Source organism: Aedes albopictus, chromosome 1, assembly GCF_035046485.1.
Source record: "Aedes albopictus strain Foshan chromosome 1, AalbF5, whole genome shotgun sequence".
NCBI classification, from domain to species: domain Eukaryota; kingdom Metazoa; phylum Arthropoda; class Insecta; order Diptera; family Culicidae; genus Aedes; species Aedes albopictus.
Window position 1 is genome coordinate 159934149 of NC_085136.1, and position 18525 is coordinate 159952673.

General features: G+C 39.9%; 1 protein-coding gene across 9 annotated transcripts in view; it reads right to left on the reverse strand.

Moving 5' to 3' along the window:
* LOC109427728 (cAMP-specific 3',5'-cyclic phosphodiesterase) overlaps positions 1 to 18525 on the reverse strand; it is a 248743-nt gene that overhangs the window by 120248 nt on the left and 109970 nt on the right. For 5 of the 9 annotated variants that reach the window (XM_062845669.1, XM_062845673.1, XM_062845672.1 and 2 more), the window contains exon 2: positions 16925 to 18086. In XM_062845669.1, coding sequence (XP_062701653.1) covers positions 16925 to 17271 — 347 coding nt within the window. In that variant the 5' untranslated portion in view covers positions 17272 to 18086. Of the gene's footprint in view, positions 1 to 2633; positions 3198 to 16924; positions 18087 to 18525 lie in introns of those variants that run through there. The other 4 variants (XM_062845664.1, XM_062845663.1, XM_062845665.1 and 1 more) reach the window with 3 other exon arrangements.

The window sequence follows — 18525 nt, forward strand, 5'->3', positions numbered from 1 at the left end:
TCTTGAGTTGCGATTTTTCAAAAATAGGCTTATATGGCACATTTGGACATTTTTCAATAAAATTGGCCATAACTCAAAAAATAAAATAAAATGCATTCCAAAAATTTCAGCGATTTAAGCTTATGAAGTAACCTTTCCAAAAAAAAAATGTTTGATAATTTTCCACAGAGTTCGGGCATAGTTTTTCCGGCTTACGAATTTTCCCAACTGTGGAAAACTTTTTCCTGTTTATATTTTTATTGAATTTCTGAGAAAATTTGCTATCATTTTCTAAACAAAAACTTTTTTTCGTCGATGCTTCGTTCTTGAGCTATGATTTTTCAAATTAAGTAGTGTCAGGAGAAAACAAAAAAAAAATCCACCTGAGTTTTCCGGGAAAACAGGCGACCCTGATTTTTTTTTCATTTTTTTTGTTTATATATCCATGAGCCCTGCCTTTGGAAACAGTTTCATGAAAATCTGAGACCCTTCGGCCCAAACTCGTACGGTAATAAAAAAAAATCTCCAACACATACATATACTCGTAAAATTATGAAGTGCAACAGACACAATCGTGAAAGAATTATGCCGATAGAGTAAAGAAAAACAATAGTAGCGCCTGTAGATGTTGAAGGTTTTAATTTCAGAATAGTTTGGAAAGCCTGGAATATCCCATGCATACCAAAAGCATTATAGTTTATATTATATACATTCCACGAATATTTTTTTTACAATTAAAGCATGAAACATTACGTAAATATTGTAACCCAAACTTCAAAGTGTAATGGAGGCCATTTGTATTTCACGGAATGTCCAACTACCACAATATCGAGTTGCTCGTGACATAGCGAGGTCCAATGGGCATCAACGTGACTAAATCTCTTGAACAGAGTGAACACAAACGATGGTATTTAGATGTTGTAAATAGATTTTAAGGAAATGAATTCCAGAGTAGTTTGGATTACCTAGATCACCCAATTCATATACCATTAATTTTCTAGGGGTGATATGAGGCTTCTTGAGTACCGTAGACTATGTGATCATTCATCGTGTATAAAATTTGGGATAGAATGTTGGATTTGTGACACAAACTTCAGAGTACTTTGAAAGCCTTAGAATAGATCTGGGAAACTCCAACAGGCAATACATACATTGCAAGTCAAGGATCAGTGAAAACTAATAATGATTAGCAAAACGATGAGTAGAATTTATTTAAAAAAATACAAAAAAGCCACGTACTTTCGGCTACTAGCAAAAAAGGGGAGGGTGCAAAGGGGGGATGTACCAAGCATTTCTTGGTACAACTATTCCCCTTGACTATAAAAAAAAGACTGCAGGGTAAAATGTTTTAAAACAAAGAGGATATTGCATTTCTACCAAAAGAAGATCGCATTGGCTGTTTTTCATACAAGATGCTCATGTTTGGGTGGACAAATCTCAGCTTCTAGTGTACCGATTGATCTCAAATTTTGTCTGGACATTCGTAATAACTTGAAATCTGATTCGTAAAAAAATATTTCTAAACAATACATTTTAAAATATTGCATAACTCCTAATTCAAGAAAAATAGCCAAATTGCGATTTTATTATTATTTTATAAACGAACTGTCTTAACTAAACGGTTTATTCAGAAAATTCTTGTGTTTCGTTAGACTTATGCAGAAGAATACATTTATCTAAAATTGAAAATTTCGGAATTATTCCGAAATCAAAATTTCTCGATTTTTCTTGAAATAAGAGTTTTGCGATATTTAAAAAAGTTTTGCTCAGAAATATTTCCTATTTTTACAAATTGAATTTCAAGAAAATGTTTAGACAAAATTTGGGACCAATCGATGAACTAGAAGCTAAGATTCGACCCCCCAAACATGAGCATCTTGTATGAAAAACAGCCAATGTGCACTGTATTTCGTCCAGTACTGTAGGTTAAACCTCTACAGATCACTTGTATGCATTTTTTTTTGGAAAGCATCATGCGATTCTTTGACTTGATTTGTATACATTTGATGTCATCATATTGTTGAAAAAAAAAAGATGCCCAGAGTTCAAACTTCCAATTTTAGTTCAAACTTGCAAAGTTTCAACTTTCTGCTGTCAAAGGCCATTCAAATTTCAAAAGTTGAAATCGTAAGAGGTACCTGAGTACTCGCGGGCCACACTAGGGTTTTTTTTTATTCTTACCGATGTTCAGTTGAATTTCGTCCCATGACATTTTCATTTTTTTTTTGTTTTTGTTGAATATAATTCTGTCACGCAATTTTATGGAGGTCCACCCGACTCGGTATGTGGAGAAATTCGTTGAGCAATATTTGAATTGCTTTTAATGTTGTCCGCAAAGGATTTTCTAACGTGATCAAATTGATCGCGGACTGAGGTACTGTAGTTTTGAGACTTTTGATGTTTCCCCATTTAATTTTTAATGTATTGGCTTAACTCATTGATCTTCATGGCTCCTCTGTTTGTCTGTGCGTTTCGCCAAAAATTTATCATCACATTAACTTTCATCAGTGCTTTGATTTTGTTTTCTTCCACCACCACTACCCCCACTACACTTTTCGACGACGGTTTTGGCAGCCGATGCCGGTGCCAATCTTAGTCTGGCTCTTCTTGCCGAATCCAATCCACACACTATATCACTTTCTCACCACACTCACGATAGGTCTTCTCATGTCAACTTTTCGGAACCAAGTTCTAAATCAAACTAGACGAGCGGCGGCGGCGCAAATTAGCCAATCCCATGCGAAAAATAAATCAAAATGCAGTTAAGTATGTTTTATAATTATACACTCCCATCGGTAAATTATCACGCGGGGCGAACAACTGAGCGCTCCGGTCCCTGGGATGCACTAAGCCAAGCCTGGGCTAATAGCATAGTTAGTATATAGTGGAGCGAACACTCCTCGCTAGTCACTACCAACAACAACGCCTGCTGCTGGCTGGTGCTCCGGCTCCAAGCTCCGGTCGGTCGTTAGATGACGTTCTGGATGCACAAATATCATCATCAGCAGAAGCAGCAATGCAGCAGATGCACAACGATTGTGTGCGCGGGGGCATTGGATGGAGGTGCACCGTAAAATATTTTCACTTGATATCAATGGAATTGCCTGCCCCAGTTGCTGCTGCTGAGGCTGGTGCATAATCTCAGCAGAAACTCCCGAGCCCGAGCTCCGTGTGTTATTATTTACCTACCCAAAGCGCGCAGTTCAAATTATCTCTCCTACACGGTATACTATTCATTTCGTCAATTGTGCTCTCGTAGGAATCGTATACACAGCTAGCTAGAGCTGCCCATAGCCTGCGCGGGAGAAGTTCAATTACGAGAATTTCAAGTCGAGGCAATCACTGTCCAGGGACTCTCAATAGAAACGTTTGATTTGATGTGTTTTCTTGATTGAACTCGAGCGTGTTTGGTAGTCAATTTCCATCTTTGATACATTCTATTTTCCTATACAAATTTAGGATAAATAATTTTTGTTATGTTAATCCAGAATCGCGTAAAAAAATCGCTTTATTTGAAAATTGGTTGCACATATCGCAACTTTTACAAACATGACTTGTAAATCTGTTTCCAGTAACTAACTCTGACTATCGTGAAGATGCAGAAGTAGGTTCAAAGAAACACCAACGCTTTATCGATGATGACAGGAACGTTTTCTGGAGAAAATTCTTTCACCTTCGTCGTGCATTAGGGTCATTATGACCCAAAACGCGATTTCAAGCATTCTGTTTTGTCTATTAACTTATCGTTAAGAAACTTCATGAATTTTAACATTTTACAGAAACGAAGCATCTAACAATTCTCTTTTATCTTAAGGTGAAACAAAAATGGCAACACAAAAAAACAATTACGAATAATGCATTGGGGTCATTATGACCCAGAAATTCAAACTCTCAGAGAATGATATTTTTTTAACAATTCAAATGACCAACGTCTTATTTGAAAGACAATTTCGTCAAGAATGTGTTGATACAGTGGTTCCGGGAACATTGGCAACCGGGAATCTGCTACACATGGAACCACTGCACTACATTTTGCAGTAGTTTTGGAATATCTCGCGTTCTTAATTGTTTAGAAGGATATTGTATTCGGCAAAGTTACTCAGTCGACTAAGAGCTTTCACATAGAAATCAAATTAGTTCGGAACTCACTCACTACGTGGCGCTAGTGCTCTTGGGAGCCTCCAGTTCAGTATAAACGTCGTATATCTCGCGTTCTGGACCACTTTGGCATGGTACACTTTACGTAACGCAAAAATAGACCATTTCAGACCCCTCCCTCCCCCGATGTAACACTCTTGTATGACAAGCCAAAAAATTTTTTTTTTTGTATCTGTATTAACGAGATTTTTAGCCCTCGGCTAGTTCATCTCGGGACCCACGCTTTACTTCCCTTCCGAAGGAAGAACACACATTTTGCGAGTTTGTCGGGAGTGGGATTCGATCTCAGGTCCTCGGCGTGATAGTTAAGTGTTCTAACCATCACACCAGATCCGCTCCTCTCCAGCCAAAATTTATTGTATGGATCGTAACGCTATGCTATACTCCCCCTCCCCCTATAGCGTTTCGTAATTTGTGTACGATGCCTTAGAACAGTGGTGCTCAAACTGCGGCCGCCGAAGCCCTTGAATACGGCCCGCAGAGTACTTTGAAAAAAAAATACCGATCATTCAAAATGATAAAATTATATTTTAATAATTCTCAATCTTATGCAACTATTAATCTCTCATTTATGATGAAATAATTTCAATGTCAAAATTAATACTATTGATAATTTTCCATGATTGAAAAAGTTGAAAAAAAAATGTTTTAGTTCATGTTACCTAATCTTAACTGTAGATTTCATCATTATTTTAAAATATTCGGTCCCATTTCTTTCAAGAAGTGGTTTGAATACACTCCACAAAATCTTTTTTATTTGGTCAAAAATTCATACGATTTGTGGTAAGTAAGCAAATATTATGTTTGTTATATAAAACTTCCACAGAAGCTACAGTTCCTTCTGTGGTTTGATGCTATATTTTGAACTTGGTGTGTGGATAATCCGGCCATAAGTAGCAATAAATGATTCGCTACTACAAATGACTCACAATTGGATAGAATTTCCGATTTTCATTATGTCTTCAATGGTCAAACCAAGATCTTTGAAAAAATTAAAGTGCAAGATTCTTCTTCTTCTTGGCGTAACGTCCTCACTGGGACAAAGCCTGCTTCTCAGCTTAGTGTTCTATGAGCACTTCCACAGTTTTTAACTGAGAGCTTCCTCTGCCAATGACCATTTTGCATGTGTATATCGTGTGGCAGGCACGAAGATACTCTATGCCCAAGGAAGTCAAGGAAATTTCCTTTACGAAAAGATCCTGGACCGACCGGGAATCGAACCCGTCACCCTCAGCATGGTCATGCTGAATACCCGTACGTTTATCGCCTCGGCTATGTGGGCCCATATAAAGTGCAAGATATACTTGTCAAAATTATCAAAAAATCTATGATTTTCTAATACTAAAATTGCCTTAGTAAAAAATTCAGATTACAATTACAATATTATATTCACGATCATTTTTATCCGGCTGCCCACGGCTCAGACGCAAAATCTCAATTCGGTCCGCAGCATACATCAACCTGAGCAGCACTGCCTTAGAAGGATACTGTCTTCGGCAAAGTTACTGAGAAGATTAAGAGCTTTCGCATCGCGAACCAAACAATTTGGTTCGAGAATCACTCACTGCATGGCGCTAGTGTTCTTATGAGCTTCCAATTCAGTCTAAACGTCGTATATCTCGCATTGTGGACCACTTAGAAAAATACTGTCTTCGGTAAAGTTGCTCAAAAGACTACATCACACACTCAATCCTGAATTGCACTTTTTTAACGTAAATAGAATAGCAGGACAGTTCTGCTACTATTTCGGTTGCATCGGTAATCGATTTTCCTGAGGTTCAGTTCACCAACTGTCAAAACCGGGTGCAAAAGGTAAACAATGCAGTATAGATGTATTCAGCTGTTCTTTTTTCGTCAAAAATTTACCGAACACGGTATTCCTAATTAAGAGTGTAAGAGCTTTCACATGGAAAGTATTGTAGTTCGAGAATCACTCACTACGTGGCGCTAGGAACTTCCAGTTTTCGTCAATGTTTCTCTGAAGAACAAAAGCACTCACAAAGAATACGTTTTGATTAAAAATTCGTTTTCCGTTTATTCTCCTGCAAAATGAGTTATTTTTTTTCCAAATATTCAACCCTTTTTTGCTGGATCACCGAGGCCTGGATAATTGGGAACCCATTTCATTGATTGATTTGATGATTGAGTCCGCCCCAATTGAATAATTTACTGAACAAATCAGCAAACTTTGTTGAATTTTAGTAAACATTTTGCTGAAACTTCAAACTCAAAAATTAGTTAGGGTGTGTTGTTCTTAAAAGTTAAAAGCTTGATATATTCGTTATGTATCGGTATATTCAGCCATTCTACAGAAAAAAGGATATAGTGCAACTCTGATTGTCGTGAATCTTGGTGGGTTCGTAGTTCTTCGAAAATAATTAGACACGTATTTTTTATTTCGTCATTAGGGTGGCCAATTTTCAGATAGGGTGGACTTAAAAATCAAGGTTTTGAAAAACTAATATTTTACAAAATATCATAGTTTTTGAACCAGTTGACCGATTTGAAACTTCTTTGTTTTTAAGCTATTGAATTCTAGTTTTTAGGAAAAATACGTTGTATATCCCAAATTGCATTTTTGTGTAAGAAATATGAAAATATATTAGTTTTTTCACGTTTTCATGATCTCGGGACCAAAGAGGTACCCTGGTTTTAAATTTTTATCAGAAAACTCAGGAAAATTTGCGAAACATATCAAAAATTCAGAGATGTATATTTTAGTTTTTGAGATATGATTTTTTGAATATAGAGAGTCATGGTCCCGAGACCTTGAAAACGTGAAAAAAACTAATTTTTCCTGCAAATGAGTATTCAATAACTTTCAAACAAAATAAAAAGAATTTTTTAATCGGTTAACTGGTTCAAAAGCTATGATTATTTGAAAAAAAAAGTTTATAAAAACCTTGATTTTTAGAACCACCCTATTTGAAAATGACGAAATAAAAAATAAGGGGCTAATTATTTTCGACGAACTACGAGCCCACCAAGTTTCACGACAATCGCAGTTGAACTATATCGTTTTTCTATGGAATGGCTGTATTACTATGTATGTAAAAGCTTCCTAGAAGAAAAGAAGCTTCCACATTAAAAGAACAATTTATTTCGAATTTCACTTACAACGTGGCACCTGTTTTCTTTAGAACTGACAGTTAGACCTTAGCGTCAAGTATCTTCTCTGTAGTTTATTGGGAAATTTCTTTTTTTTCAGTTTTAATTTTGGATATCTTTGCAGCTATTTTTCAAGGAATTCTCTGAAAATCGGTTCGAAAAATTACCCTGAAAGTTCTTTCGGCAATTCTTAATGTCTTTTTGATTTTTGATTTTTATTTAAATTTAAATAAATTTAATTCGATTAAGGCTCAATAAAGCACGTCTAATCCTTTCTACTACCATCGATTTCATCCCTGCCGCAGTAGCTCAAACTACTAGGCGTGCTCGATCCCTGCAATCCAATCCAAACATAAGTTGAGCACATACACACACATACCTATAGGTATCGTTATCAGCCGCACGAGAGAATCAGTGTACGGGCTAGGCTAGAGGAGCTACTACAACAACACATGATGGCATGCAATCCACGATTCTAATCATGTAATTAGTCTTTATCCCACGATCTACATAAGTGCTCCGAAAGTGTTTATTTTCCCCCTCGCTCGATTGGACGAGCGGACAGCACAGTTGGCCCCCCGTCGTCGCGCCACCATCGACCGATCGAAAGTATCTCATAGCTAGGTACTTGCGGCTGAAGTAGCTAGCTAGAGCGTCTCAAGCGGCAGTGTAGGGTACATAGCTCTCTTTTATAGGTGATAATCTCACAGATTCCGGAGCCTAGGCCGGGTAGCACTTTTCCGACTGTGTTTTTAACGTTTTTACGTTTTTCCGCAGTTCCGGTGGAGAATGGGAGACGAGACCATTGTTAGCATTTTACGATTATGACAAAATTATATTGTGGATATTATCCACATGGGAAACGTCAGGGACATGATTAAATTTGTCAAATGTACTTCGGAGTGTTATTGCTGAGCAGGCAACATTTGACTTCATTTTAAACCTCCTAAAATGTTATGATTTTCGTACCACGATTGCGTAGTGCATGTTCAGCGTGTCTGTCTGGGTCATATTGACCTCAACATTCTACTATGATTAATGTTGATTTTCAACAAGCCCATATGAACCGTGGTGGTGTTTTAACAAGACCGTAGGTCTTCTTGGTTAACGTAAGTTCTGCTAATGCACACACGTCGATGCAACCTGTGAAGACACCCATCTTACCTTTATACAAAGTTATAAGAGCAGATGTTTCAACTTCACACTAAAACCGTTCGACACTCAAATGTGTGCAATCTACTCTTGAGTAGGTCATAGCACGATGAAAGCTAGGAAACGCGTTGTACAGACCCCATTGTGGTCATTAGCTACTACCCAGCAACTTCTATTCCTACCTACTCGGGGCACCGGCCGGGCTGCGAGGCGATTACATAACCAACCCCGGTGGAAACTTTGGTCGTAGGCTGTCAGGAAAGGAGGTTTGATTTTGTCTGTTCTCCAGATTAGGAGCAGCTCATAGCAGCGTCTATCCAAATTTCAGTGCAATACTGTAAGCACAGCTGTGTACCATGGTCCTCCGTAAGGTTAGGAGGTCGGTGTCCTGCCCTGCGAGCCAGCCGTAAAACCATTGAAACGAAAAGTCAGTCACAGAGTAATACGACCCGAGACAAGTGGCAAAGACTACACCGATTCTTCAACTGTAGAATTCCTTCAAGATTTCCTCTACGGATTCCTTCAGAAAAAATCCAACGGATTCCTCCAGAAAATCGTAAAGGGATTTCTCCTGGAAGTCTTCAAGAACTTCCTCCAGAAATTCCTCGAAAAATTCACCTAGGGATTCCCCCATGGATTCCGTCAGGAGTTCCTCCAGGAATTCATCCACGAATTTCTTCAGAAGTCCCTTCATAATACCTTCAGAAATTCTTTCAGAAATTCCTCGAGGAGTTCCTCCAGACATTGTACCAAGAAGCCTTAAAAAATTCTCCAGAAATTCCTCAAAGAATTCCAACAGGAATTCTTCCTGAAATTTCAACAGCAATTCCTACATAAATTCCTCCGAAAGTTCCTTCAGGGATTCCTCCAGAAATGCTTAGAGGAATTTCTCCAATGACTGTAAGGAAACTTCTGCAAAGATTCCTCCAAGAATTAATCCTGGGTTTCCTTTAGGAATAGCTTCAGAAATTGCTCCTGGATATCCTCCAGACATTTCTCCAGAAAAGCTACAACGAATTTTCGAAAGAATTCCAGATTCTAAGGTGGAATCTCTAAAAAAAACTGGGAGAAGTTTTGGAGATATATTTGAAAGAATCCCGGCAGCAATTCTTGAAGCAATCCAGGCAAGAAATATACAGCACAAACTCCTGAAGCAATCTCAGCAAGTTTTCTTGGAGGAATCCCATATGTCCTTCAGAGATGTCCATATCCTCAGGGTACAAAGAGAAACGGAAAATACATCACTTTTGCTGTCCATCTACAGGGTGTTAGGTTCCTGAGTGCAAACTTTTTAAAGGGTGATAGAGGACCAGAAATGGTGAAAAAAATTGTTCTACGCATATGGTCAAATCTCAACCGCTATGTAGTTATTGAACTCACCATTTTTTTATTATTATTGCCTTAACTGGCTATAACTTTAAAATGGTCAAACTTATCACAGTTTTCCTTGCCCTTATTCGAAAGATTGTTGAATTTTCTTTCAAATGGCATCTTTGAATCGATTGGTTTAGTTAAATAACTAAGTTTTCTAGAGCAAATAGCTCAATAGTAGTATGTTTTAATTTGTTTTTGTCAATTATCTTTGAAAAATGCGTAATAATCTCAAATTCTTTCTTGTGCAAAGTTGTGGTCCCTATTTCACTCTGCAATTCGTTATTTGACACCAAACTTCTAGCTCTTATCGTTTTCTTGCAACTTCGATTTAAATGTGCGACAAAGTGCGCAAAAAACGTGCTTAACCCTAGTCGTGCATTGGGGTCATTATGACCCAGACAGGCACGCTTAACGTACACTGCGTCAGCGGGATGAAGTTTAGCTAATGCACGAAGAAGGTTAACTTGACAGTTGCAAATTTTTGATCTGAAATGCGATGTTTAAATCAAAATTACAAGAAAACGATAAGAGATAGAAATTTGACGCCAGAGAACGAATTGTAGATTGAAACAGGTGCCACATCTTTGCCTAAGAAAAAAAATTTGAATTATTACCTACGCATTTTTCAAAGATAATTGACAATAACATATTAAAACACACTACTTTTGAGATATTTGCTCTAGAAAACTTAGTTATTCAACTAAACCAATCGATTCAAAGATGGCATTTGGTAGAAAATTTAATAATCTTTCGAATAAGGATAAAAGAAACTGCGATAAGTTTGACCATTTTAATGTTATAGCCAGTTAAGGCAACATTAATAAAAAAAACATGGAAAGTTCAATAACTACGTAACGGTTGAGATTTGATCATATGCGTAGAACATTTTTTTTCACCATTTATGGCCCTCTATCACCCTTTAAAAAGTTTGCACTCAGGAACCTAACACCCTATATTTAGGATCCCGTCTCTTTGTGGCTTCACCACAGAGATTCGATTATGCGCAAGTATTTGTGGGCAAAAATGAATCATTTAGCTCGCTGAACTCTAGCCTACACAACAGTGTGGTGAGAGTTCTCTAAAATTCTCTTAGATGAATGCACAAAAAATCACCCTAGTGCACTCCTCTGAGACCAAAGAAACAGGATTCTCGGTGTGATGAATAATGCCCAATCCTCAGTATGATCAATAAACTGACGCCTCACTGAATAGCTACGGTGAAATTTCATCACTAGTACCCTTCACTACAGGTTCCACCAGGGCACCCAGCCAGTATCGGAAGCGGACACAGCTATGCATCTATGAGTCATGTTCTTGGAAAATCATGAAAAATGCATCTGCACATTATGTTTTGGAGTAAAAATGCAAATGTCCTTTACTACAGATTTCGCCAGGGCACCCTGAATGTTCTGGAAGTGGCCAAAATGGACAGAGACCAGTTTTAAATGAAAAAATAAACCTATTGACGGAAAATCATGAAGAATGAGCGGCCGTATGGGGCAGACAATTAAACGTTCCATAATAAATACAGAATTTCCCATAAATAATTCAAAAAGTCCCAGTGAAGAAACAAGGGTGTAAGCAGTAATAAATTACAAAAGTTCCATAAAAAAATAAAAAAAATGCATAAATAAATCAAAAGTTTCCATAAATAATTGATTTTTGAGCAATTAAAAAATCAAAAATGCAATGAATAAATCAACTGTTGCAATAAAAAAGCCATTTTTCCTACCAAATAACTTCGAATTTTCCATAAATAAATCCGATTTTTCCATAATAAATTAGAAAATTCACAATAAAAAAATATTGAAAAGGCAATAAGAAATCCAAAAAATGCCATAAAAAATGACTAACATCTATGTTTGCATTATACCGGGCAAATTCTTGGATCTGTGGTTTGCCTAGAACCGAAACGATGCAGTTGCGGTGCATCGGATATCGGAAACTTCGGCGGCCTTCTGCCGCCTCAGTTCCTTAATCCTCTATGCGGCTTCGCCGCATGGTCTGTGTATCAGTCTTGTTAGCAATCACAGTCTTTGACACCTTTTCATCGATATTCGGCTGCCTTTGTCTCCAATATTCGCAACACAAGCGATCAAACTACTGTACGAAACAAAAATGTCAAATGAATGCCCTTGACCACGATTGCGTCTTCGGGAGATGGTTCGGTTTTTGTTATTCCTGTATTTCCCATTAGGAGAGCTGTTTTGGCTAAATGTATGTGTCGTAATCGATATATTACCCACTAATAAACTAATATTATACCAATCATAATCAAAATTTGCTGGAATCACGCGAAAAGTTGGATTTAGACTAATTTTATCGTGTCAGACGACGTTGATTTGATCCACTTTTTTGTTTATTGATCTTCGTTCTACCGCTCGCGTTGTGTGTAAGAGGTAGCGGTCACGCTCGAATGAAACAAAGCAAGCTGACATTCGACCGCGGCAACGAAACGAAGGTAATCAAAAGTGTCGAATGTTTACAAGCCTGCTATGTATTTTTTTGGCTCAAAATGCATTTACATTTATTGCTTGTTTTTGACATTTATTGATAATTTAATTTTTCGTTTATTGCACTCTTTGAATTATTTATGGCTTTTTCGATATTTTTTATTCTGAATTTTCTAATTTATTATGGAAAAATCGGATTTATTTATGGAAAATTCGAAGTTATTTGGTGGGAAAAATGGCTTTTTTTTATTGCAACAGTTGATTTATTCATTGCATTTTTGACTTTTTTAATTGCTCAAAAATCAATTATTTATGGAAACTTTTGATTAATGCATGCATTTTTTTATTTTTTTATGGAACTTTTGTAATTTATTACTGCTTACACCCCTGTTTCTTCACTGGGACTTTTCGAATTATTTATGAAGAATGATCACTTTCTTATGAGTCGTTTATATTTTAGCCGCCGTACGGCATGATTTGAAGTAAAAGTGCAAGTGCCCTCTACCACAGGTTCCCCTAGGGCACTACGGATGTTCCGGAAGTGGTCAAAATGGTCAATGATCATTTTCATAGCTATAAGAATTCTATTGATGGAAAATCATGAAGAATGAACTGCCGCACGTCATGTTTTGAAGTGAAAGTTAAAGTGCCCTCCACTATAGGTTCCGCCAGAGCACCCAGGACTTTCCGATAGTGGCCAAAATGGTCAGTGATTGATATTGATAGAAAATCATGAAGAATGACTTGCCGCACGGTATGGTTTGAAGTAAAAGTGGAAGTGTACTTTACTACAGGCTCCGATAGGGCACCCAGGACGTTCCGGGAGTGGCCAAAATGACCAATGACCATTTTTATAGCTACAAGTCTCTTTATTGATGGAAAATCATGAAGAACGAGCTGTCGCTTTCTATGTTTTGGAATATAAATGTAATTGTCCCCTTGCACCGGTTTCCACGGGTGCACCCCGCAGGACCCAGGAACATCCAGAAGCACTCGAGAATTCAGAAAATGCACTGATCAAACCAGCTTCGATAAAGTTTCGATTAAACTCAATGATTTAGAGTCCCCGAATGAGGTATTTAAGAGCCCTGCATAAGAGGTAAAATACCTAGAATAATAACTGGTGTGTATTCTGTGCATAACACGTGAATAATGACATCAGGTATGGCAATACCTAAATAATGATCGACGATTTTTTCATACAAATTGGGATTTTTCCATAATTTAATAAGACCTCAAGCAGTCCTCAACACCAAACAAATAACTGGTTGAGGTATTTTACCAATAGCTAGAAAATAACAAAATAAGTTATTTTCAATACCTGGGTAAGCGACCAATAGCTCGTTTTGGTATGATACCTGACTTTGGTAAGAAGAGATTTGTGCGCTCGAAATCATGAATAGATGCCAAAGTCGGCCATTGTGGCGGCCATTTTGAAATTTTGACAAGTCTTTCCTTAACGACGCAGCCAAGAGCACCACAGGGTACGTAAAACGAAGTCGACTGAACGAATATGGTTCGTTCGAGGAACACAGGGCGATTTCGAAGGGGAAGAATACAGCACTGGTTACCACTGGAAGCGGAAACAAACCTTCCGTCGGCCGTCTTGAAGAAACAAAGTGTTAGAAAATGGAACAACTGTTCTATTCGTAAGAAATACGAGGTGCACGTAACGATTCGTGCCACGAGCCGTAATGTGCAGATAAACCGACGAGGATGGACTGCAGTGTTGGTTAGGACGCTAAACAGAACTGGCACGATGGTCCTCTTGCCCAATAGTCACCCGACCCGTGAAAATCCCCATTACGAATAACATAGGAGAAAATACGACTCGATAAAATCGGCAAAGACCCACGTGACGGAAGGACTACGATTGGAAATCTGCAACATGTAATTACAAATCACATAGTTTCGCAGAATACATACATACATTTATTTGTTTAACATCACATTTAAAACAAGACATAGGTAATCAACAATAGTACGCTACAATACTCGGTTTGTAACTGTCGCTCTCCAACCTCGGTCGCGCCCAATGCTCGCCAGGTCACGCTCCACCTGGTCCGTCTATCGTGCACTCTGCGCTCCACGCCTTCTTGTGCCAATTGGATTAGTAGCAAACACCAGCTTTGCAGGGTTGTTGCCCGGCATTCTTGCAACGCGCCCTGCTCACCGTATCCTTCCGGCTTTGGCCATCTTCTGGATGCTGGGTTCGCCGTAAAGTGCAGGGAGCTCATGGTTCATCCTTCTCCGCCACACACAGTTCTTCTGCACACCGCCGAAGATCGTCCTTAGCACGCGTCGCTCGAAAAATCCTTGCAAGTCCTCCTCGAGTTTCGCAGAATATGACAGGATAATCTACGACGAATTACATCCCTGCAACGTCGACATCGTGGAAAAGCGGGCATCGAGCGGCTACCTTCTACCAAAGATGTGGCACCACCAATGAACTGGGAACAGGATTTATAGTGTCGAGTAGGATGCGACAACGTGTGATCGGGTGGCAGCCGATCAACGCAAGGATGTGCATGTTGAGAGTTAAGGGTCATTTCTTCAACTACATCATCATCAACGTTCACTGCAGATACGAAGGGAGACCTGATAACGAGAAAGAAGCGTTCTTCGCGAAGTTAGAGCAAACATACGATGGTTGCTCATCGCGTGACGTGAAAATCGTTTTCGACGACATAAACGCGGTAGGTAGGAAGGGAGGAAATGTACAGGCCAGTAATCGGGTGAAATATCCTGCACGCCGAGATGGTCCCGTGATAAGATATTGTAAACCAAAGTCCCCCGCAAAGATAAAGCCACCTGGAGAGTCGCTGTATGCACGCGCTACAAGCTCTCTACGGTTAAAAACGAGAAGAATGCAGCATGGGCAAGAATGTTGCAACAACGGTACGTTATAGACAAACGCGGAACAGGGAGCCGTCAGTCTTCCGGAGGGAGAAGCGCCAGCAGGGAGAACGAGATCGCGAAGCGATGGAAGAGTTGTACCGTGCTAAGGACACACGTAAGTTCTACGGGAAGCTGAACCGCTCAAGTAGAGGCTTTGTGCCACAAGCCGACATGTGCTTGCGAGACGAAAGATTTCCAGCCCCTAACCTCCAGAAGATTGAGGAGGAGGTTGGTCTGTTGAAAAACAACAAAGCCGCTGGAGCGAGCTTCTACAATATGGTAGAGAAGCACTGGTGAGAGCACTACACTGGGTCATTACTGCATGCTGCCTACAAGATACTCTCTCAAATTTTATGCCATCCTCTATCGCCTATTGCAAAAGAGTTCGTGGGGCAATATTAGGCTGTATTCATGGGTGAACGGACCAGATGTTCGCCATCCGCCAGGTGTTGCAGAAATGCCGCGAATACAACGTGCCCACACATCACTTGTTCATCGATTTCAAATCGGCGTATGATACAATCGATCAAGGCAGATTCTGCATAAACTGATACAATTGATCAAAGCGACGATGGATCGAGTAATGTGCGTAGTTCGAATATCAGAGACAATCTCCCTTCAAATCTCTGCGGAGGGTTACGGCAAGGTGATAGTCTTTCGTGCTTAACCTTTCAGGACGTGCGCCATCATGCAACTGAAACTGCACCGCTCTCGCGCTGTATACGACGAGCGAGGTTTTTTGGTAGTGTTGTACTTTTTACAACGACGCGCATGCTGAAGGGTAAACATGGCTTTAGAGGTTGTAATAAAGAGAGCGAGGATAAACACGAGTGGAACGATTTTCACAAGGTCCGTTAAGCTGCTTGGTTTCGCTGATGACATTAAAGCTAGCAATTTTGAGATGGTGGCGAAAACGTACATCCGATTAAAAGATGAAGCCGGGCGAATCGGATTAGTCATTAATGAATCGAAGACAAAGTACATGATGGCAATGGGCTCCATGGAGGAATCACTACGCCCGCCACCCCGAATTTCTTTCGACGGTGACGATATCGAGGCGGTTGAAGAATTCGTGTACTTGGGCTCACTGGTGACCACCGACAACGATACCAGCAGAGAAATTAAGAGACGCATTGTGGCAGGAAATCTGATCTACTTTGGATTCCGCAGAACTCTACGATCGAACGAAATTCGCCGTCAGCGAAGTTAGCTATCTACAAAACGCTGCTTAGACCGGTATTTCTCTATGGGCACGAAACATGGACTCTACGTGCAAAGGATCAACGCGAAGGTGTTGTGTGCTATCTACAGTGGAGTGCAGATGGAAAACGGGACTTGGAGAAGGCGATTGAACCACGAGCTGCATCAGCTGCTGAGAAAACCAACCATCGTCCACACCGCGAAAATTGGGAGGCTACGGTGGGCGGGTCACGTCATCAAGATGTCGGATAGCAACCCGATTAGAGTGGTTCGTAAGAGCACAAAAAAACATGGTGTGCAGCGAGCTAGGTGGGTCGATCAAGTGGAGGACGATTTGCGGACAATGCGCAGAGTGCAGAACTGGTGACGCACAACCATGGACCGAGTCAAATAGAGACGACTCCTACGTACAGCAGAGAACACTCAGGCTTTAATTTGACCGGTAAGGTAAGCATGGTTTTAAATGTTTATTTATAAAATGCAAAATATCAAAGTACTGCGATTCGATTTCCATTGTTTGCATTCAATATCCCCACCACAATGTCATCAAAAATACAAAACATTTGTAACATATTTGAAAAAGAAGTAGTCTTGGTACTCACCGCACATTCGCCAGCGTGTGCCGTCGATTCTTCAGGTACCGGCTGTGGTACTTCTGCAGGTCGCCAATCGAACCCTGCTCGGCTTGCATTTTGCCGCCCGTTGACGACGAGACGTTGGTGCTGCTGCTGCTCGATTCCAAATCACTAGCTGCTGCTGCCGATGCCGCCGCTGCTAGCGCTGCCGCTGTGTTGCTGCCCGCTGCTGCGATCGATTTCGCTTTCGATTTGATCTTGATGCGATTGATATTGATTTTCGGCGACGGGGTCAACGAGCGTACGACATCTGCATAGCGAATTGTACATGCTTTAATGCGGGATGGTAGCAAGGGATTATGGAAATGTTGCATACCAATATCAAACTCATCGTCTTCCTCTTCTTCGATGTGCGGCAACTTGAGCTGCTGCCCTGATTGCGATTGCTGCAGTTGCTGCTGCAGCTGCTCTGGGTTCAACGCTTGTTGCTCCTCGGTGAGCGCTTCTAGCTGATTGCTGCTGCTAATGTTGCTACCGTTTTTGGTGCTGCTGTTGTTTGCGGTGGTGCTAAGGTTAGATGATTGTTGCTGCTGTTGTTGGTACTGATAGAGCTCGGTTGTGCTGTTGGTCAAAGCTTCGTCCTCGGTGGCATAGTCGACAATGTGGTCATCGATTGTCGACGTGTTGCTTTTTTGGTGGTTTGCAGCGGGGGCTGAGGAGCCCCCGCGACAAGGCAAACAACACCGAAACAGCGTGCCACCGCGGTGCGACTTTATTGGCGGGATTTTCTTCTCACGCCACTCATCGATGGTATTTTCAATTGATAATTACTGACCATCAGTGTTTTATATTCTTATTATTGATTCTATTGATTAGCCACGAATGGTTCGCATTTCAGTACAACACACACGCGCACATTTTTTGGTATGAATTTCTGACGAATTCGGATGATGATGATGACACGAGACGAGAGGGACACACAACGAACAACCGGATAATTTTGGGTGCTTCTGATCCGTGGAGGTGCCAATTAGAAGCCGCGATTGTATGTTGGACCGAACAACACTGATTGTACAATTCATGAAACTGGATGTTTAGCACTTTGATTCTGCGACTATACTATCCGGATGGTGGTGCGGTTGTTATTGGTTTGCGCTTTTTTGATATGTTTTGCTGGCAAGTTTGGAACCTATGGAGGACGATTAGGATGGTTTAAGTATTTTGGGTTGGAATAGGAAATTGAGTATCTATATAATATTAGGTGCTGGAACGCTGTGGTTTTGCATGAGCTAGCGATAGGCAAATTGTAAAGTTATGGAAATAATAAAAACGTGCACGGCAAAAATAGTTTTAAAACTAGTTCAATGAATATGTTATTACTCTGCTACACTGACGCCACCGACTTAGGTTGTGTTTTGTAGGTACATTGGCGTATCTAGGATTTTTTCCTAGGGGGTGCCTGGGGGGTGCCAGTTTCAGTGGCATCGAGGTTGTTTTGCTTTTAATTTGTAAAAAAAAATACCTACCGATCCACCTTCAACTTCTTAGTACAATGGTATATTGTGTCGCGGGACAAATTAGCACGAAAATTTAATCGCGCTATATTTTAAAGAACAGTTTTTTTTTTA